Source organism: Mobula hypostoma, unplaced genomic scaffold, assembly GCF_963921235.1.
Source record: "Mobula hypostoma unplaced genomic scaffold, sMobHyp1.1 scaffold_100, whole genome shotgun sequence".
In the NCBI taxonomy this organism is placed as follows: Eukaryota; Metazoa; Chordata; class Chondrichthyes; order Myliobatiformes; family Myliobatidae; genus Mobula; species Mobula hypostoma.
Genome location: NW_026948183.1, coordinates 275,872 through 298,276, shown reverse-complemented (window position 1 = coordinate 298,276; position 22,405 = coordinate 275,872). Strand labels below are relative to the sequence as shown.

The window sequence follows — 22,405 nt, the reverse complement described above, 5'->3', positions numbered from 1 at the left end:
CTCAACCTCATCGAGCCAATTGAGCAGCGCCTGATCTGTAACTTTCTGTGGCTTGGCATCACAAATTCTCAAATGTTGAATTAAAATAAACAAAATAAATATATTAAATTATTTAAATAATTAAGTGCGTAATTAAATTCACAATTTAATCTAAATAAATCTCTCAGAATCAGCGCGTTTATGTTCCAGCAGCATTTATATAAATATATTTCTCTCAACAATTCTAAATTGCTCCCTTCACCGTGTATCTCCGCACTCTTATGTTTGCCGGGTCTGTTATCTGTTCCACTATGTGCACCAGTGTATGAGTTTATTCGAGCGATGTCCCACTCAAATAATATAATATTCATTTCGATTTTCTTATGACAGCTTCAGGCTGGTCTGTAATCTGTCTTGTATATTTTTCATGGAGTGTGATGGGACGTTGCGGAAGGAGCTGCACTCTGTGTCTGACCCCGGGAGAGTGTGTGATGGGACAGTGTCGGGGGAGCTTCACTGTTTCGGACATCCGTGATATACTGTATTTACTCAAGCAGCTATTGCTGTCGAGCCCCTGTCATCTATCGCGATTGCATTACTGTGCTGGACCTATGCCGGATCCTCGGAGATATTATCACCCGAGATTTTGACACTTCTCTCCGTGTCCACTGCTGAGTCATCAAGGAGGGTGGCTGTTTCCTCCCGAATTCCTCTGCCGGAATGCTGCCATCAGTCCCTCAGTCATTCTGATGTTGTTGTGCGGGGTTTGCGTTTCCGCAGCAATTAAGTGGCCGGACCGGTCTTGGACGGTTCGCTGATAATCTCTAAAATGCTGATGGGTTTACTTTCCGTGTTAACCAACGGAGCTGCAACGGGATATGGAACAAATTCGGAGTGAAGAATGGGGATATGCATAATGGGGCATGACTGTGGAAAATAGAAAAAAATGAAAAATAGAAAACCCACCGCACAATACAGGCCCTTCGGCCCACAATGCTGTGATATTACCCAGGGTTACCTATAGCTCTCTATTATTCTAAGCACGATGAACCTACCCAGGAGTCCCTTAAAATGGTTTGGAATAAATTTACATTTGAAATCGCTGGAAGTAGATATTCCGTTTACCCGTGAGGACCTCAGCGCAGTGTATGATTCCACGTACGTCATGCATGTGAAATGTTAACTTTGCTGGAGGGGTTTGGGTCCGGGTTAACGTTATGAAAATTTATGTTATGGACCATATTTATTCTGTACGATTATTTGCTTCGCTTGGTTAGAATTCCTGTCACGTAACACTCGGTATGTTTGTGCAGATCTATCAGTCCGAGGACTTGAGGTAATTGTGGACGCTTCAATATATTCGCTGCAATATCGTCAGGTTCTTGTTATTCTCATCTGTTTGAAGGGGGTCATCTTGTTCTGCTACTTTGGGAAGAATTCCCTCATTCATTGGTTTGTACGGGTCAGGGAGATCCACTATTTGAACTCATCTGGAAATTTTGAGCTGAGTTATTCCTGGCTTTTTCTAGGGACAGAAGGCTGAATTATCTGGAGGTTTCGGGAGATTATACATAGAAGCTAATTTTGGCATTGTATGGTTCTTATATAATCTATCATTCAGATATATTTCAGAGACAGATTATCTGCATTCGGCACTGTGTTACTGCAAAGTGTTTTCTCGGAGAGAAAAGTCAAAATTCAATTTATTTTCAATGGTTTGTCCGTTTATTATTTCAACTAATAATCCCGATTTATAAAGCTGCGATTTTGAATTTCAGATAGTTTGCTGACATAATTCTTTCTACTGTTTGATGAGTTACCAGGTTGCGTCTAATGCTGAGAAGAATTGTGGTTCAGCGTTGCTATATTATCACCAGCGCGCCATTATTGTGAGGAAATTCATCACATTTTAGGAGTGTAAAATTACACCGGCTATTTATTTGTGTCATACCCTTGAGTGGTTTCTTCTTGAGAGGGGATTATCTGTTTTGTTTATTTAGTATATTTGCCGGTTTTAAGATTCTATCCGACATTGTGGGCTGAAGGGCCTGTATTGTTTTATATGTTTTCTATTTTTTTTTTCGAAAGATAAAATATGACCAGTTCTGTATTATTTTGAGGTACACCACCGGCGTGAGGTCTTGTATTACTACAGGGTGCTTTTTCGTTCGGATATATTCCATCATTATTGGGAGCAGAAAACCAGACGGTATATATTTTCGTTATTTTTGTGCTGAAATTTATTCCTGCCACAATTTCTTCCTTTCACATTTCCCCCGACAAGATAATCTCCTAAATCACATGCAATGAGAAGCATTTATTAATGATTCTCTCATCCGTGCGTCTTCAACCATTTCAAATTGTCAAAAAAAAATTATCTTAATATTTTAAACATGTGTAATTCTGCACATGATTGAATCCAAAACAACGCACAGAATGCTGGAGGAACGAAGCAGGTGAGACAACATCTCTGGACATGAATAAACAGTTGACGTTTATTCCATCATCTAGCCAAGACCTTTTTTTCATGTCTGACAAGTAAGCGGGGAGACGCCGGAATAAATGGCGTGGGGAGGGAAAAGGTGAGAGATGAAGAGAAGTGTGTATAAAAGATAAAGTGTTGGAGCGGAAGGATTCTGGTAAGAGAGGGCAGAGGAGCGCAGGAAAAAAGGAGCAGGACAGGGACGACGTGTGAGGTGATGGGCGGGTGAGAATAAACATGAGGACAGAGCGGTGAATAGAAGTAGAGGGGAGGAGGAGGGATTTTTTTTAACCGACATTCATGACATCAGGTTGTTGCTTCTCCGTCTTGAGTACATCCTCACCGTGGCACAAGGATAAACCATGGACCGAAATCATCGGGTCAGGATTGGGAACCAGAATTCAAATGTCTGGACACCAGAAAGCTCCGCTTTTCACGGCTGGAGCGTTGGTTGCTGGACGAAATGAAGCCCAGTTCATCACGGGGTTCGCCAATGCGGAAAAGGCCGCAACAGATCAGGTGAAGTGTTACCTCACCTTGAAGAATTGTCCGGGGGACCCGAATAGGAGGAGGTGAATGGCAGGTGTAGTAGGCTGACCGCTCCGGGAAAAGGACTGTGAGGGAGATCAGTCGTGACTCTCCACTTTCCGCACGGTTCAGGCGCAAAGATTTTTAATTCTGTCTGGGAAGTTTCCAACCTAATGGCGTGAATATCGGGTCTCCTACCGGTAACAACGTTCTCTCTCCGCTCTTGTTCTATTCTGCACACTGGCCTCTTCTCACTTGTCTATCACCCCTCGTGGTCCCCTCCCTCCTTCCCTTTCTCCTGTGGTGCATTCCCCTCTCCTATCCGAGTCCTTCCTCTCCAGCCCGTTAGCTTTCCTGTCCGGCTGGCTTCACCTATCACCTTCTTGCTATTCTCCTTCCCCTCCACCAGCTTTTCTATTCTGCCGTCTTCACCCTTCCTTTCCAATTCTCAAGAAGGACATCGGACGCCAACTGTTTTATTTTTCCACTTCCGTGGATGATATCTAATCTGCTGAGTTCATCCAGCATTTTTGCGTGTGCTGCCTTTAATATTTGGTGGTGAGATATCGTGCCGGAATATCCGATTCAAATGTGTTACTGCAATGTTCTCTTTGAGCCAGTGAATCCTCGCTGTATTTCAATGTTGAACTTGCTTTAAAAATCTGTTCCCTATAATGTTCAGGTTGCTAATGACTAATGAAACTTACACTCATATAAGGTGTTTCAGAGGCCAGGAACTTCCCATCCTTGCAGCTACAACAGTTTGGAACTAGTTACTCTCACGAATCACTGTGTGATTTTGAGATGGTCATTTGTCTGATATTACATTGCAGGAAGACAGTGTTGAATTTAGTTGTCAGTTTTACGGCTCCGAGTTGTGACTCGGAAAGGAAAGGCTGCACCTGCTTGAAACAATTGGGCTGCTTAAGGTACTGAAACCAAATGAACAGAGTTGCAGATGACAACGGATGAGACTGTATCAGGGCAGCGTGAGTGTCAGGAAGTGTTGAAACCAGAGAGTTGTGTCCGTCCATCCAGGGAGAATCTGGAGCGACACGGATCATTAATGGACAACATTCCGACCTCCTTCTTGAAAGTAGAAGAGATGGATGCAGGTCAGATGGACCCTCAGTTTCGAATCCGTTTCCAAATGAGAGTGAGAGGAGAATTCAGCACCTGCTTCAGCTGCTGCCTGAACTTAGTCTGGCTGACGGCGTAAAGAGCGGTGTTTGTGCAGCAGCTCAGAAGTTGCAGCATGTAGCACAGTTCATTGAAAAATGAAGGTATCATCAGCCAATATGGGAAGTCCACTGCATCAATCATCCTGTTCCAGATAGCCATCACCCCATACAACGCCCATAACAGGATGAAATTTCCCGAGACGACCAGCAGTAAAACGAGGGACTTTCTGCGGCTCTGCATCTCCGGGTCTCTGGAACTCTGACCACGGCTGGAAGCCCGGAGTCTGCCGCGGGCTCTACTGGCCAGTAAAACGTGTGCGATGGTGAAAGCATTGAGCAGGATAACAACGAGGAATGGGATCACAGTCGAAATGACAGAACGTACGACATCGATTACTGTCCAAAATAGTGACTCAAGTAATTCCCATCTCCGCATGCAAGGCCACCGTATGTTAGAGGAAGTATATATATCTTGGACCATGAAGAACCAGGAAATGTTCTTTAAACAACTCAGTGCAGTCACTGTGCTCAGAACCACAGCCGCCGTTCTCCCAGTGCAATACTTAGCGTTTAGATCCTGGAAGCAAATGGCCACAAATCGATCAAAGGTGAAGGCGACGGTGAACCAAACAGAGCAATCTGTGGCGGCCTGCAATAAGAAGACGTGGGTTCTGCAAACGCGGACGTAAAACAAGAAGGAAAAGTCATCCGGAAAAGCCTTCGGAATTTTCATCAATATAACGTCGAGGAAAACGACCGCTAGGTCAGCGGCTGACATGGCCAGCAGATAGCGGGTGACAGTTTTAGAGAGTCCGCACTTTCCCCGTGATAGTATGATAATCGTCACCACGTTCACTGTGAAAAGCAGAAGGACAGAAATTATATATCAAACTGAGAGCATCATTGTATAATTTGCTAAGAACAAAGTCAAATACTTGCACGAGTCAGCGGTAGAAGAATTTATCGCTGATTGGAGACGGATTTTGGGTCAGTCAGGGATTAATATTCAATACGAATGCTAACTAGTGAGAGTGACGTCACCCACTGGACAGAAGACGCTTTGAAATCCGATATCTGAGTGAGGACAACAATGAGCGGATGTCGTTTGCATCATTTCTTTCCCCAAATAAAATATACAGTCTGAGAGAAGCAGCTAATACGAAGTTCAACATGAACCAAATTCAGTCGAACAAATCGAGCTGATACTTGCCCCGGTTCAGTGCAGTATCACCGATCTCCGCAAACGAGACTCCAGGAGGGTATGTTGCCTCCCTGGTGCAAGGGTCAAGGATGTCTCTGAGCGGCTGCAGAACATTCTGGAGTGGGAGGGTGAACAGCCAGTGGTCGTGGTGCACACAGGTACCAACGATATAGGTAAAAAACGGGATGTGGTCCTACAAGGTGAATTTAGGGAGTTAGTAGATAAACTAAAAAGTAGGACCACAAAGATAATAATCTCTGGATTACTACCAGTGCCACGTGCTAGTCAGAATATAAATAGTAGGATATTTCAGATGAATACGTGGCTTGAAACATGGTGCAAGAGGGAGGGTTTCAAATTTCTGGGGCACTGGAATGAGTTTTGGAGGAGGTGGAACCGATACAAACAGAACGGGCTGCACCTGGGCTAGACTGGAACCAACGTCCTAGGGGAAGCGTTTGCTACTGCCGTTCAGGAGGATTCAAACTAATGTGGCAGTGGGATGGGAGCAAGTTCAGAGAGACAGAGGGGAGTAAAATGTGGGTAGAAGCAAAAAGTTGTAAGGTGAAAAGTAAAAGTGGCAGGCCGGCAAACCCAGGGAAAAAATCAAAAAAAGGGCCACTTTTCAACATAATTGTATAAAGGCTAAGAGGGTTGTAAAAGCAAGCCTGAAGGCTTTGTGTGTCAATACAAGGAGCATTCGTAACAAGGTGGATGAATTGAATGTGCAGATAGTTACTACTGAATATGATACAGTTGGGATCACAGAGACATGGCTCCAGGATGACAAAGGATGGGAGATCAACATTCAGCGATATTCAATATTCAGGAGGGATAGCCATGAAAGAAAAGGAGGTAGGTTGGCATTGCTGGTTAGAGAGGAGATTAACGCAATAGAAAGGATGGACATCAGCCGGGAGGATGTGGAATCGCTATGGGTAGAGCTGCATAACACTAAGGGGCAGAAAACGCTGGTGGGAGTTGTGTACAGGCCACCTAACAGTAGTAGTGAGGTTGGGGATGACATTAAACAGGAAATTAGAAATGCGTGCAAAAAAGGAACAACAGTTATAATGGGTCCTTCAGTCTACATACAGATTGGGTGAACCAAATTGGTAAGGTTGCTGAGGAAGAGGATTTCTTGGAATGTATGTGGGATGGTTTTTTGAACCAGCAGGTCGAGGAACCAACTAGAGAGCAGGCTATTCCAGACTGGGTTTTGAGCAATGAGGAAAGATTAATTAGCAATCTTGTCGTGAGAGGCCCCTTGGGTAAGAGTGACCATAATATGGTGGAATTCTTCATTAAGATGGAGAGTGACATAGTTAATTCAGAAACAAAGGTTCTGAACTTAAAGGTGGGTAACTTTGAAGGTATGAGTCGTGAATTAGCTAAGATAGACTGGCAAATGACACTGAAAGGATTGACGGTGGATATGCAATGGCAAGCATTTAAAGATTGCATGGATGAACTACAACAATTTTTCATCCCAGTTTGGCAAAAGAATAAATCAAGGAAGGTAGTGCACCCGTGGCTGACAAGAGAAATTAGGGATAGTATCAATTCCAAAGAAGAAGCATACAAATTAGCCAGAAACAGTGGCTCACCTGAGGACTGGGAGAAATTCAGAGTTCAGCAGAGGAGGGCAAAGGGCTTAATTAGGAAGGGGAAAAAAGATTATGAGAGAACTGGCAGGGAACATAAAAACGGACTGTAAAAGCTTTTATAGATATGTAAAAAGGAAAAGACTGGAAAAGACAAATGTAGGTCTGCTGCAGACAGAAACAGGTGAATTGATTATGGGGAGCAAGGACATGGCAGACCAATTGAATAATTACTTTGTAACCCCGCTAATGTAACCCCACTTTTTAAAAAAGGAGGAAGAGAGAAACCGGGGAATTATAGACCGGTTAGCCTAACGTCAGTGATGGGGAAACTGCTGGAGTCAGTTATCAAAGATGTGATAACAGCACATTTGGAAAGCGGTGAAATCATCGGACAAAGTCAGCATGGATTTGTGAAAGGAAAATCATGTCTGACGAATCTCATAGAATTTTTTGAGGATGTAACTAGTAGAGTGGATAGGAGAGAACCAGTGGATGTGGTATATTTGAATTTTCAAAAGGCTTTTGACAAGGTCCCACACAGGAGATTAGTGTGCAAACTTAAAGCACACGGTATTGGGGGTAAGGTATTGATGTGGATAGAGAATTGGTTAACAGACAGGAAGCAAAGAGTGGGAAAAAACGGGACCTTTTCAGAATGGCAGGCAGTGACTAGTGGGGTACCGCAAGGCTCAGTGCTGGGCTCCCAGTTGTTTACAATATATATTAATGACTTGGATGAGGGAATTAAATGCAGCATCTTCAAGTTTGCGGATGCCACGAAGCTGGGCGGCAGTGTTAGCTGTGAGGAGGATGCTAAGAGGATGCAGGGTGACTTGGATAGGTTGGGTGAGTGGGCAAATTCATGGCAGATGCAATTTAATGTGGATAAATGTAAAGTTATCCACTTTGGTGGTAAAAATAGGAAAACAGATTATTATCTGAATGGTGGCCGATTAGGAAAATGGGAGGTGCAACGAGACCTGGGTGTCATTATACACCAGTCATTGAAAGTGGGCATGCAGGTACAGCAGGCGGTGAAAAAGGCGAATGGTATGCTGGCATTTATAGCGAGAGGATTCGAGTACAGGAGCAGTGAGGTACTACTGCAGTTCTACAAGGCCTTGGTGAGACCACACCTGGAGTATTGTGTGCAGTTTTGGTCCCCTAATCTGAGGAAAGACATCCTTGCCATAGAGGGACTACAAAGAAGGTTCACCAGATTGATTCCTCGGATGGCAGGACTTTCATATGAAGAAAGGCTGGATGAACTAGGCTTGTACTCGTTGGAATTTAGAAGATTGAGGGGAGATCTGATTGAAACGTATAAAATCCTAAAGGGATTGGACAGGCTAGATGCAGGAAGATTGTTCCCGATGTTGGGGAAGTCCAGAACGAGGAGTCACAGTTTGCGGATAAAGGGGAAGCCTTTTAGGACTGAGATGAGGAAAAACTTCTTCACACAGAGAGTGGTGAATCTGTGGAATTCTCCGCTACAGGAAACAGTTGAGGCCAGTTTATTGGCTATATTTAAGAGGGAGTTAGATATGGCCCTTGTGGCTAAAGGGATCAAGGGGTACGGAGGGAAGGCTGGTGCAGGGTTCTGAGTTGGATGATCAGCCATGATCATAATAAATGGCGGTGCTGGCTCGAAGGGCCGAATGGCCTACTCCTGCACTTATTTTCTATGTTTCTAACCATATAACAATTACAGCACGAAAACAGGCCATCTCAGCCCTTCTCATCCATGCCGAACTCTTACTCTTACCTAGTCCCACCGACCTTTGCTCAGCCCATAACCGTCCATTCCTTTCCTGTCCATATATCTGTCCAATGTAACTTTGAATGGCAATATCAAACCTGCCTCAACCACTTCTGCTGGAAGCTTGTTCCACACAGCTACCACTCTCTGAGTAAAGAAGTTCCCCCTCATGTTACCCCTAAACTTCTGCCCTTAACTCTCAACTCATGTCCTCATGTTTGAATCTCCCTCACTTTCAATGGAAAAAAAAACTATCCACGTCAACTCTATCGATACCCTCATAATTTTAAATACCTCTATCTTGTTCCCCCCTCAAATTTCTATGCTCCAAAGAATAAAGATCCAACTTGTTCAACCTTTCTCTGTAACTTAGGTGATGTAACCCTGGTAACATTTTAGTAAATCTCCTCTGTACTCTCTATTTTGTTGACATCTTTCCTGTAATTCGGTGACCAGAACTGTGCACAAAACTCCAAGTTTGGCCTCACCAATGCCTTGTACAATTTTAACATTACATCCCAACTCCTACACTCAATGCTCTGATTTATAAAGGCCATCATACCAAAAGCTTTCTTCACCACCCTTTCCAAATGATACCACCTTCAGAGAACTATTCCCAGATCACTCTGTTCTACTGCATTCCTCAATGCCCTACCATTTACCATGTATATCCTATTTTGATTAGTCCTACCAAAATGTAGCAACTCACATTTTTCAGCATTAAACTCCTTCTGCCATCTTTCAGTTCTAACTGGCCCAAATCTCTCTGCAAGCTTTGAAAAACTTACTTCATTATCCACAACTCCACCTATCTTAGTATCATCTGCATACTTACGAATCCAATTTACCATCCTATCATCCAGATCATTAGTGTATATGACAAACAACATTCTCTCTCTTCTAAATGTGCCACTGTCTCCCTGTTGGCCATTTGAAGTCTGTCCATCGCTTTCTTCCTGTCAGCCATTGTAACAAATGTATCAGGGTCTATTTCAGATCGGGCCGCCACCCCCTTTGACTTCTCAGTGTGTTACTCCCTTCCTGGCATCCATTTTCACTTGGCGTATCCCTCCCTCCCAGGTGACCATTTTCAATGTGCGGGTCACTCCCTCCCTGGTGACCATTTTCAATGTGCGGGTCACTCCCTCCCTGGTGACAATGTTATGTCGGCGCGTCACTCTCTCCCTGGTGATAATTTTATATTCTGGCTTTAATCCAGAATCCTATTTTTAATCAGCCCATAACTCCCTCCCTGGTGATCATTTTCAATCAGAGTGTCATCCCCACCCTGTCGGTCATTTTAACTCTGTCTGTCTCTCCCACTCTCTTGTCAGTGTATCACTCCCTCCCTGCCGGCCATGAGAAACAAGGTGACCACAGACATCTTAATTCCACCCATCGCCCCCTCCCTGGGGCCCATTGTCACTCAGACCGTCACTTTCTCTCCGGAGACCATTTTCAGTCAAACTTTCACTCCCTCCCTAGTGACCATTCTGAATCCTTCTGCCATTCCCTCCCTAGTCACCATTTTCAATCAGGAGCCCCTCGCCGGACAGACACTCTCGACCACCCTCCACTCGATTGTACAGACTGTTCATCACAAATAATAAATATATCACAAACGATAGAGACCGGTCCGACATCCACATCTCGGGATCCTGTGCGTTATCACTCCAAGTGTCGTGGAGAGAGGAGGATACGAAGACCAGGAAACGTGTCGTAAAACTCCCAGTGTGGATACAGAGATCCGAAACCATGCAAGGTAAAACACTTGATGTGGAGACAGAGATCGGGAACCGTGCCTGGAAAAATCCCCAGATTGGGATATGGGGTGCGGCAACCGTGCACTGTATAACTTCCAGTGTGCTATGTGGACACCGGGAACCAGGAGCTATAAATCTCCCGGCGTGGGGACATGGAAACCATAAACCTCCCTCATCTCCCCTGCCACCATCCTCAGGAAGGCATACCGAAGTTGCTGAAGTCCGTCATATCCACCATCTCCACCAGGAGATGAGCCACGGCAGTTTTACAAAGTCGTCAACATCCACATGACCCCTGACTTTCCTTGTAACTAATAAACCCGTCAGCTTTCTCATCAAATTCCCTAAATGCAGCCCTGAGTTCTGTCAAACACGGAATTCGGGCATCCCTGCAAATTTCCAGGTTCACAGACCCGTTGGAAATGAACTGGAAGGGGTCTCATTGGGAGGGTGATGGTGGTAATGAATGGGAAGGACCGGGTCCCATTGGGAGTAAATGGAAAGAGGTGGGGCCCATTGGGATTTCGGACGATAGGAGTGAATGGGAAGTGATGCAGAAGGTGGGGGTAAATGGGAAGGAGCGGGTCCCCACAGGGAGGCAAACAGTGGTACAGAATGGGAAGGGGCAGGGCCCATTGGATGTTTGAACAATGCGAGCGAAAGGGTAGGGGTGCGTCCCGTTAGGAATGCGGATGGTTGGACTGAATGGGAAGCGGTGGGGTCCATTGGAAGTGCGGATTGTGGGAATGAACGGGAAAGAGTGGCATTTGATTGGGATCACGTTCCGTGTGAGCGGACGGGAAGGAACGGTGTCCTGTGAGGAGTGCAGACCGTGGGAGAGGATGGGAAGGGGTAGAGTCCCATTTTGCAAAATTATCCTCATCTTCGATTTCATCCTGGGCTACTTCTCGACCCTAGAATTCAAACGTGATTGTTAACTGCTATGGTTATGATTCCCATCTGTACTCCCCTGTCCGTTTGTGCCCACTCCCGCCCTCTCCTGGTCTGTGCACACTGCATCCCTCCCCGTCTCTGTGACGTCTGTGCGTCTGTATGTAATCTGTTTCAACTTGAGAACTCAGTTGATGTATCTCACACTACAGAGACCTTTTTCCCCCCCGTGTCTGTCCCCAGGAGAGTGATAGATTAGCTTATGAGGACACTCAGTCCTCATTTATTGTCATTTAGAAATGCATGCATTAAGAAATGATACAATGTTCCTCCAGAGTGATATCACAAGAAACACAAGACAAACCAAGACTAAAACTGACAAAACCACATAATTATAACATATAGTTACAACAGCGCAAGCATTCCCGTAATTTGATAAAGAGCAGACCATGGGCACGGTAAAAAAAAAAGTCTCAAAGTCCCAATAGCCCCAACATCTCACGCAGACGGTAGAAGGGAGAAACTCTCCCTGCCATGAACCTCCAAGCACTGCAAACTTGTCGATTCAGCACTATTGGAAGCACCCAACCACAGCGGACTCTGAGTCCGTCCGAAAATTTCAAGCCTCCGACCAGCCCTCCGACACCGAGCACCAAGCGCTTCGACCCCAGCCCCAGCAAAGCTGAGGATTTCGGGACTTCCCCTCTGGAGATTCTTGATCGCACAGTAGCAGTGGCAGCAAAGCAGGGATTTCAGAATTTTCAACAGATGTTCCGCTGTGCTCTCACATCTGTCTCCATCAAATCAGGATTGTGCACGGCACCCTACTTGATAGATAACAGACATCACCACTGGAGTGGCCGCTGTGCGCTGCATCGTGCCGCCATCTTCTCCTCCCAGTGGGATGGTGCGGAGGGATCTTCACTCTGTGTCCAACCCCCGGAGTGTGTGATGGGACGGTGTGGTGGGAGCTTCACTCTGTGTCTGACCTTGGGAGTGTGTGATGGGACGGTGTGGTGGGAGCTTCACTCTGTATCTGACCCTGGGAGTGTGTGATAAGACGGTGTAGAGGGAGCTTCACTCTGTGTCCAACCCCCGGAGTGTGTGATGGGATGGTGTGGTGGGAGCTTCACTCTGTGTCTGACCTTGGGAGTGTGTGATGGGACGGTGTGGTGGGAGCTTCACTCTGTGTCTGACCCTGGGAGTGTGGAATGGGACATTGTGGAGGGAGCTTCACTCTGTGTCTGAAACTCGGATGTTCACGCATTCTGATGTTCACAGATGCACGGTCAGTCCAGGTCTGGGTTCCTGCAGAGATCTCAGTTCCTTCCTCCCAGTCTCACTGAATTTATTCCCCAGCAGCCTGAAACAGATGGAAGAATAAAGATGAAATAAACAGATTACACAACAGTGACAGTAACAGGGGACTGGGGTTAATGTTTCAACAACACTCACAGACAAATATCACCAGAAAACCCGCGGATCCGCTGATATTTTATCACATTGTACATTAACACAAACACTCACTCGATCCGCTGCAGACTCGGGAGGGTCAGTATGAGGCGGCGGAGAGCAGGGACAGATCGGTCTGTCAGCGAGTTCCAACTGAGGTTCAGCACTGTCAGTGATGGGTTTGTCCTGAAAGCAGAGACGAGATCCTTGGCACCAGAATCTGTGAGACCGACTTCCCTCAGCCTGGAGATGAGAGAGAGTGAGGGTGAAGGACACAGAGAGACAGGAGACGGTACAAATCCCCAGTGTTTATCAGTAACACAATTACTGATCACATTAATGTTCAGTATCAGACACCCAGTGACTGTAAACACAATCTCCCACAGTCTGGTACTTACCACAGTTTCTGTATTTTACACTCCGGGTTCCACAGAGCCGCAGACACCAGTTTCACTCCTGAATCTCCCAGTTTATTATAACTCAGGTCCAGCTCCGTCAGTGATGGGTTTGTACTGAGAGCGGAGGTAAGATCCGCAGCACCAGAATCTGTGAGACCGACACCCCACAGCCTGGAGATGAGAGAGAGTGAGGGTGAAGGACACAGAGAGACAGGAGCGATACAAATCCCCAGTGTTTATCAGTAACACAAATAATGATCACATTAATGTTCAGTGTCAGACACCCAGTGACTGTAAACACAATCTCCCACAGTCTGGTACTTACCCCAGTTTCTGTATTTTACACTCCGGGTTCCTCAGAGCCGCAGACACCAGTTTCACTCCTGAATCTCCCAGTTTATTATAACTCAGTCTGAGCGCAAACAGACAAATTGATGAACAAAGTGAATGAAACCATGGGTCTGAGGGAATTTCTCTCACTCGGATATTTGAGGAAACATTAAACCCTTCAGTAAATCACTGATCGGAGTTCCCATCACTGTCAATGTCCCTCACTGCCCAGCTCCAGGGTATTCACCGAATGTCAGTAATTTAGTCTGTCGTTGTAACCCTGTAAACTCCACATATTCTGTCTCATGTTAGAAAAGTGTTCCTGATGTGAGAGGGTCGGAAGAGCAGGGTTGAAGGGTGGGAGGAAGTTCCACAGAGAGGAAAATTTGTGAATGGGGAAACGTTGATGGGAGACGGTGGAAGAGACCCCACCTGAGGAAAAGAGATAGGAGGACAGAATCTGCAGGGGGAAGTGGGATAAAGATGAGAGATCCCACAGGCGGATGGGGAATGGAGAAGAGAGAACCCACAGGAGGAAGGAGGAGAGATCCCACAGAAGGAAGCGGGATGAGGATGAGAGGTCCCACAGGAGGATATCGATGGGAAAAGATAATCCCACAAGATGAGAGGATGCAGAAATCAATTGTACAGGAGGGGTGGGTCTGAACTGAGGCCCACAATTGGAACAGGAGATGCTCTCATGGCGTCTGGGTATCTGCTAGTGAGCACAGTCACACAGTTGGACTGACGGTGATAGTCACACACAGGAGAGGACAATTTCACAATGGCATTTCTTTCCTTCTCACTGGGACAGTCTGCTGACGATCTCTTGTCCCTCACTGGGAAGGGAGTGTGAAGCCTGACCCACCTGCTGCAGTCAGAGTCAGTCTGGCTGTCAGTAACAGTGAGAAGGAACATTGTCAATGGAGGTGTCACAGGCAGTGAGAAACACGGCAATTCCTGTGATTTACTACCATCAAACCAATGGCCGTTGTTCACTGATCTGATGAAGTCTCTAACATCCCTTCATAAGGAACCAGAGAACCCTCCCATCTTTAGAGAATTACTAACTGATCCCCTGGTCATTTGTCACAATTCTTCACATTTGATTTGTCACAGTTTTACTTAAATTCCTTCACATTGAAACAACACAGTGAAACAGTTTCACGGTTCAGAGTGAGAGATAAATCAAGTTACCCCAACTCCTGGCACTTGTGCAGCCCGGGTCCCAGCCGCTGGAATCCTTCACACTGAATGTGGCAGTTGTCCAGGTTGAGGTATTTTATTGTATCACAGAGTCCGATGACATGAGACACGACCGCACAGTCAATCGGGGTCAGTGTCATTCCACTGAATGAAAGTGTTTCTACAGATCCCAGTGCGGCCTGAGCCAGTCCACGATTCTGAGACTCAAACAGGTAGTGCAATGTGTTCAAGAGGCTCCTTTTACCAGCTTCACTCCATGTGTTTCCACTCTGGCGTTTAACCTCCTCCTTCACCCAGTCAATCACCCGGCAGGTTGTTTGATGAGGAAATGGACCCAGAAACTCCTCCAGGCCCCGAGCTGTCATTGGGTTGGAGAGACCAGCAACAAAACGGAGAAATACCTCAAATCGCCCATCTGTCGTGCTGTGGGCTTCAGTGAGGAATTTCAGGATATCCCCAGGATGTGGATTCAGGATTTGTGCGACTGCAGCTACAAACTCTTGGATGGTGAGGTGTGGGAATGTGTAAACCACGCTCCGGGCAGAATCCTCTCTGTCCAAAAGCTCCATCAGGAACCCAGACAGGAACTGGGAAGGCTGCAGATTGTACTTGATCAAATCTCCATCTGTAAACACTATCTTCCTCCCGGAGACTCCTCTGAAGGCCATCTGACCAACCCTGAGTAACACATCACGGGGGTTCTCAATCTCACGGCTGTGGTTTTTCAGGATGTTGTAAATATAGTAGGAATATAGTTGGGTGATGGTCCTGGGAACTCGCTGAGGGTTGCTGTCTCTTTTTGTGAAGAAGGGGCCCAGGGCCAGAGCGAGGATCCAGCAGTAGGAGGGGTTGTAGCTCATGGTGTACAGGATCTCGTTCTCCTTCACGTGTTTGAAAACAGCTGCTGCTACTGTCCGATCTTCAAAATGCCTGGTGAAATACTTCTTCCATTCCTCACCAACAAATCCCAGGATTTCAGCCCAAATATTAATCTCAGCCTTTTCCAATAAATGTAACACAGCGGGGCGTGTAGTCACCAGCACTGAACACCCTGGGAGCAGCTTGTGCTGGATTAAACTGTACACAATATCGGACGCTTTGCATTTGAATTCAGGATCTGTGCATGTGGACTGAGGTTCTGTGTCTCTCCGGCTTTCAGCAAAATTGATTTTTTCGTTGAATTCATCCAAACCATCAAATATAAACAGCAATCCCTCTGGGTTCTTCCAGACCTCTCTCAGGATATTCCCAAAGTAAGGATACTGATCCAGAATCAGTTCCTTCAGGTTTATTCTGCAGTTAATGGAGTTTAAATTCCGGAATTTGAAACTGAAGACAAATTGGAATTGTTGGTATATTTTCCCGTTGGCCCAGTCATAAACAATCTTTTGCACCATTGTTGTTTTCCCGATCCCTGGAACGCCAGCTACCGCTGTGGTCATCCCGGATTTTTTTTCCATGTTAGATCTTTTAAATTTTTTAAGAAAACTCCTCATGAATAACTGATCAGTCCGGATTTTTTCCAGGTGTCCGCGGAGATGTTTCTCTCTCCACTCCTCGTGGTCTCTGCCTCTTGCCAGCAGCTCATGTTCCACCAGTCTCCGATCTCGAACAGTAGAAATGACCGTGAGCTCAGCGTATCGATCAACCAGCTGGAAAACCTTCACCTTCTCCCTCATCAGGATCGTGTTGACTCTCAGTGTTTCAGTTTGTGCCCGCAGAGTCTCCTTGTGTTTCTGTTGAACATCTTTGAATGGAGAGAAATAGGATGTCAATGCCTGATCTGATGAACATAGACACTCAACATATTTTCCCAAATAAAGAAAACAACATTGTTTGGGTGAAATCTGGAGATCAAAGTTAAGAGCGTCTGAAAATGAATGTAGGCTCTGAACCATTGTTGATCTGATTCAGATTCACTGTTAAAGGTTCCACTCTCCCCTCTGTTCGTATTTTGCAGATTCCCAGTTTTCTAGTGAGCACCATGTGCACACGTGATTCTGGAGAGGAAAGTGTTGTGTGGAGCGGCTGGTTTCACTGCTTTCACTGCTCAGCTTCTGCTGAACTGAGCAACACTGCAGAGGCTTACAGTGAACTGAGGCAATACCCTGATGTTGTGCGGAAGAGCAGGAAATTGAAGAGGATGGCAGCAGTAATAGGGGACTCTATAGTCAGGGGGACAGATAGGCCATTCTGTGGACACAAAAATGAAACACGGTTGGTACTTTGCCTCCCAGGTGTCAGGGTCCGAAATATTTCTGGACACACAATATGCTGAAAAGGGAGGAGGAGCAGCCAGATGTCGGTGTACATATTGGTACCAGTGACATCGGAAGTAAAAAGGGAGGGGGTCTGGAACACAGAACACAGGGAGATATGAATGAAGCTGAGAAGCGGGAACTCAAACGTGTTTATCTCAGGATTATTGCCTGTTTCACGTGACAGTGAGGATAAGAATAGAATGAGGTGGCAGATAAATGCGTGGCTGAAGAATTTGAGTGGGGGCAGGGATTCAGATTTCCGGGATAACTGGGACCAATTCTGGGGCAGGTGGGACCTGTGCAAAAGAGACAGGTTGCACTTGAATTCAAGGGGGACCAATATTCCTGCGGGAAGTTTTACTGGAGCTGTTGTGATGTTTTAAACGAATATGGTGGGGGGTGGGAACCAGGATGATAGAGCAGATGAGCCAACAGGTTTACAAATAAACGATAGGTGTAACATGAATGTAAGGAAATATAAGCTAATGACTGCAGACTAATAAATGCAGACAGAGCGAACTATTGAATTGTACCACAGAGGCAAAATTTCAAAGGGCACAGATGGAGAACTGAAGGTGCTGTGTTTAAATGCGTGCAGCATTCGGAATAAAGTGGACAAACTCTTGGTCCAATTATACACTCGTGTTGTGGGCGTCACTGAGTCGTGGTTGAAAGAAAGCTATAGTTGGGAGCTTAACGTCGAAGGATATACTTTGTATCAAAAGGATAATTGGAACCACTTTTGGGGCAGGCGTGACTTATAAAAAAGGGCCTAGTTACACTTGAATCGGAGAAGGATCAATGGGCAGGTTTACTGGAGCTTTTGGCAGTATTTCAAAACTAATATGGCAGAGGGGTGGCAGCCCGTATGATCGAGATGAGGATGAACTAGCAGGTTGCCAAGTAGATGATGGGTGTAATATGCATGCAAGAAGCGACAAGCCAATGACTGAGTTCAAATGCAGACAGGGCAAAATTCAAAAAAGCGCAGATGCAGGACTGAAGATGCGTAGTATACAGAATAAGGTGGATGAACTCTTTGCGCAGTTAGAGATTGGTTGGTATGATGTTGTGGGCATCATTGAGTCATGGCTGAAAGAAGGCCATAGTTGGGAGCTTAGCATCAAAGGACACATTTGTATTGAAAAGACAGGCAGGATGACATAGGTGGTAGTATGGCTCTGTTGCTTTGAGATCAAATTACATCTTTAGAAAGAGGTAACATGGGGCAGAGAATGTTGAATCTTTGTGGGTGGAAATCAGAAATTACAAGGGTAAAAAATAACATTATGGGAATCATATATAAGCTTCCAAATAGTAGCCAAAATGTGCAGCTGAGATTGCAAATGTAGCTTGAAAAGGCATGTAATAATGTTAATGCCACAATTGTAATTGGGTACTTCAATATGTAACGGAAATAGGAAAATCAAGCATACTTAAGGTGTCGGATCGCAAAAAAAGGAATTTATTGAATGCCTAGGAGATAGCTTTGTAGAGCAGCTTGTGCTTGAGACTTTTCGGGGAAAGGCTATCTTAGATTGGGTGTTGTGTAATAACCCAGATCTTAATTGGGAGCTTAATGCAAAGGAACCTTACGATGCAGTGATTTTAAAATGATTGGATTCAATCTGCAATTTGAGAGGGAGAGGCTTAATTTACATGTGCCAGTATCGTAATGGAATAAAACGATTTACAGAAATGGCACAAATGTGAGTGGAAAGTTAGATGAATGGAAAACTTTTAAAATCCAACACAAGGCAACTAAAAATAAACCTGTAAGAAGAGAAAACTTGAAATATGAGGGCAATCAAGCCCATAATATAAAACAGGATAGCAAACAATTTTTTTCAGTTATACAAAGAGTAAAATTGAGGGAAGCATTGATATTGGACCGCTGGAAAATGATGTTTCTGAGATAGTAATGGGGGACAAAGAAATGACAGAGGAACGTAAAGGGTACTTTGCATACGCGTTCACTGTGGAAGGCGTTAGCAAAGTGCAGTGGTCCATGAGTGACGGGCAGTAGGAGTGAGTTCCATTAAGGTGGATAAGTCACCAGAGCCAGATAGACTACATCTCAGAGACATGAGAGAGGTTGTTGGAGAGATAACGAAAGCATTGGTCATGATCTTTCATGAATCACTTGATTCTGACATGGTCCCAGAGGAGTGGAGTATTGGAAATATCACTTCTCTATTTAAGAAGGGAGGAAGGCAAAATAAGGAAAATAATAGGCCAGTTAACCAAACCTCAGTAGTTGGGAGAGTGTTGGAGTCTCTTATTAAGGTTGAGGTTTCAATATACTTGGAGACTAATGACAAAATAAGGAAAAGTCTGTTCTTCGAGCAAGTAACAAGCAGTGTGGACAAAGGAGAGGCAGTGGATGCTATTCACTTGGATTTTCAGAAGGCATTTGATAAGGTGCCACACATGAACGAGATAAAATCCTATGGTGTTACAGGAATGATATTAGCATGTGTAGAGGAAGAGGTGGCGAGTAGGAATAAAAGGGGCCTTTTCTATCAGTGACTAGTGGTGTTCTGCAGCAGTAAGTATTGTGACCGCTGCTTTTCACATTGTTTCTCAATGATTTAGATGATGGAATTGATAGCTTTATGGCAAAGTTTGTGAACGATAGAAAGATAGGTGCAGGGGTAGGTAGTGCTGAGGAAGCAATACGATTGCAGCAGGACGTAGACAAATTGGAAGGACGGGGAAAAACTTGGCAGATGGAATACAGTGTTGGAAATGTATGATAATACATTTTGGTAAAAGTACCAGACTATTATCTAAATGGAAAGAAGGTCCAAACATCAAAGGTGCAGAAGGACTAGGATTCCTCCAGCAAGTTTCCCAGAAGGTTCATTTCCAGGCCAAGTCTGCAGTAAAGAAGGCAAATGTAACATACATCAAAGTTGCTGGTGAACGCAGCAGGCCAGGCAGCATCTCTAGGAAGAGGTGCAGTCGACGTTTCAGGCCGAGACCCTTTGTCAGGACTAACTGAAGGAAGAGTGAGTAAGAAATTTGAAAGTGGGTCATTTGTTTCAAGGGGAATCGAATATAAAAACAAGGAGATAATGCTGAGCCTTTATAAGACTGTAGTCAGACTCTCAGAGTGAAATAAAGACTTTAAGATGTCAGTTCCATTGCTTACCTTTCAGATGCGCGGGCACTTCAGATAAACCCCGTTCAGTGTCCATGTAGGCGAAATGGTCGTCACCTGTTAAAAACAGATTGACCTGCATAAAGTCTGTTCTGTGTAATACTGTAAATTCATCAGCATTTACATCTGTAACACACAGTGTATTGTTCACCGTACCACGTTCCCGTATTTCATCCAATATTCTGCTCAGCTTCGGTAAATGGTGATGTAGTTTCACAAAGGATTCCCACATCACTCTCCGGGCCCCGGAGCCCTTCTCCATCACCAGATCCAGGAGGAGTTTGGAAGCGCCCGCTCGGTTTCCCTTCTCCGCCAGCTCAGTCACGCTCTGTTATGAACAATGGGGAATATATTGAGGAGCGGAGGAATGGGTACAAATCTACCCCGAACATGGACTGACCCGGCACATTCTGCTCGCCATAGATCACTAACAGCCATTGAAGTGTTCATAGTCGGAGAAAAAAAAATTAAAAAGCGAGCGAGGTCACTCAGGACTTCCTGCGCCACATATTGCGGGGAATCATCCACTTGGCAAGGTTTAGGCGGAGCAGACATAGTGTGAGTGAGCCAGACATAGAGTGGGGCGCTGAGTCTTTGTGTCAGAGATGATTCAGTGAGGAGAGGCGGAGGCTTTAGGTAGATTTTAGATCATATTTTCCCTTCCTTTTCATAGTTAGAACAGTGAGAATACTAGGCGGGATAGTGGAATGCTCTTCCTACAGTGTGCGGTAAGGCAGGGAGACATCCAGTGTCCCTGACAACTACAGCTTCAGGAGTTGAATCCAGCTGCAGCTTCTTACAGACTGTGCTAAGGAATTGGAGCTGGAGCTGGTTGAACCCAGGATCATTCAAGAGGCTGAGAGGTTGACTGACAAGCTATACAGGGAGGGCGCTATACCCAAGGGGCAGGACACAGGTAACTGGGTGAACATCAGGACAGGGAAAGCGGAGAGGCAGCCACTGCAGGAAACTCCTCTGTAACAGGTATACAGGTTTCTGTTTCGGGGTGTGACCTAGCAGAGGAAAGCCACGGTCATTAAGCCTCTGGTACCGAGTTTGTTTTTGTGATTCAGAACGAGTGAGAAGCGTAAGCTGCACTAATAGGGGGAATTCCGCGGTTAGGAAAACAGACTGGAGATTCTGTTGACGAGCACAATATTTCTGGATGGTGTGTTGCCAAGGTCAGGGATACCTCGGTTCGAGTCTGAAACTTTCTTAAGGGCAGTGTGAGCAGCCAGAGGTCGTGGTCCACGTTGGTACCAATGACAAGAGTAGGAAGTGTGATGAGGTCCTGCAAAGTGATTTAATAGCGTTCGATGCTAAGCTGAAGTGCAGGACCTCCAGGGTTGTGTTCTCAGGATTGCTACCCGTACCACGTGCTAGTGAGACCTGAAATAGGACGATGATACAGTGTAGCGTGTGGCTGATGAGATGGCGCGTGACCGAGGGCTTCAGATGTTTGGATGTTTGGGCTCTCTTCCAAGGAAGTTGTGGCCTGGACACCGGTGATCGACAGAGCGGGAGGGATTACAGATGGAGGGGTGGTCAGAGAAAATGTCACTGCATTGCTCAGACAGGACAAACTGGATAGCTGGTCCAATGAGACTACATAGGTGAAACTACGGAATACGAAAGGGGTGACCACGTTAGTGGGATTATATTATAGAGCACCCAATAATCAATGGGATTTAGAGGGACAATGTGCAGGGAGATCACAGAAACAAGAAAAACAAGACTCCATTGGTAGACAACTAACTTTCCATTTATTGACTGGCACACCGAATGAAAGGGCTGGATGGGATAGTGTAGGTCAAATGTGTCCAGGGAAGTTTCTGTAATCGATATATTCAGGTCACAACTGGAGACAGCGCATTCTGGAATTTCTATTAGGGAACAAGTCAGGGCAAGCGACAGAGGAGTGTGCAGACGAACACTTTGGATCTGGTGATCATAATACCATTAGGTTAAAGATCATTATGGAAAAGGATAGGTCTGGTCCTCGGGTTAAGATTCTAAATTGGAGGAAGGCCAATTTTAATGGTACCAGAAAGGATCTGATGAAAGTGGATTGGGACTGGTTGTCTTCTGGTACAGATGTACTTGGTAAGTGTAGGGCCTCCAAAACTGATATTTTGAGAGTACAGAGTTCAAATGCATAAATGACCACAAGTGAAGAGTTTGAATGTTCCTGACAGAATAAAAGG

General features: G+C 45.4%; 2 protein-coding genes across 3 annotated transcripts in view; both read right to left on the bottom strand.

The window, feature by feature from the left end:
- Positions 1 to 4,117: 4,117 nt before the first annotated feature.
- LOC134341503 (probable G-protein coupled receptor 139) lies at positions 4,118 to 10,738 on the bottom strand. The gene is made up of 2 exons (XM_063039371.1): positions 10,708 to 10,738; positions 4,118 to 5,025 (listed from the first exon to the last, which is right to left on the bottom strand). The coding sequence occupies exons 1-2, from the start codon at positions 10,736 to 10,738 to the stop codon at positions 4,118 to 4,120; spliced, it is 939 nt and encodes a 312-aa protein (XP_062895441.1).
- A 913-nt stretch (positions 10,739 to 11,651) lies between these two features.
- LOC134341505 (NACHT, LRR and PYD domains-containing protein 3-like) overlaps positions 11,652 to 22,405 on the bottom strand; it is a 49,313-nt gene continuing 38,559 nt past the window's right edge. Inside the window, exons 5-11 of one of the 2 annotated variants that reach the window (XM_063039372.1) lie at positions 20,358 to 20,529; positions 20,193 to 20,258; positions 14,769 to 16,524; positions 13,567 to 13,653; positions 13,242 to 13,412; positions 12,919 to 13,086; positions 11,652 to 12,754 (exon numbers count right to left, since the gene is read on the bottom strand). In XM_063039372.1, coding sequence (XP_062895442.1) covers positions 12,667 to 12,754; positions 12,919 to 13,086; positions 13,242 to 13,412; positions 13,567 to 13,653; positions 14,769 to 16,524; positions 20,193 to 20,258; positions 20,358 to 20,529 — 2,508 coding nt within the window. In that variant the 3' untranslated portion in view covers positions 11,652 to 12,666. The remainder of the gene's footprint in view (positions 12,755 to 12,918; positions 13,087 to 13,241; positions 13,413 to 13,566; positions 13,654 to 14,768; positions 16,525 to 20,192; positions 20,259 to 20,357; positions 20,530 to 22,405) is intronic. The other variant, XM_063039373.1, reaches the window with a different exon arrangement.

Bases quoted from the DNA above. Each gene is read 5' to 3' on its own strand.
- LOC134341503 (XM_063039371.1), bottom strand. From the start codon at position 10,738: ATGGTGGATATGACGGACTTCAGCAACTTCG. The intron at 5,026-10,707 runs GTATGCCTTCCT...TGCTTTTCACAG, and splicing joins GACGGACTTCAGCAACTTCG to TGAACGTGGTGACGATTATC.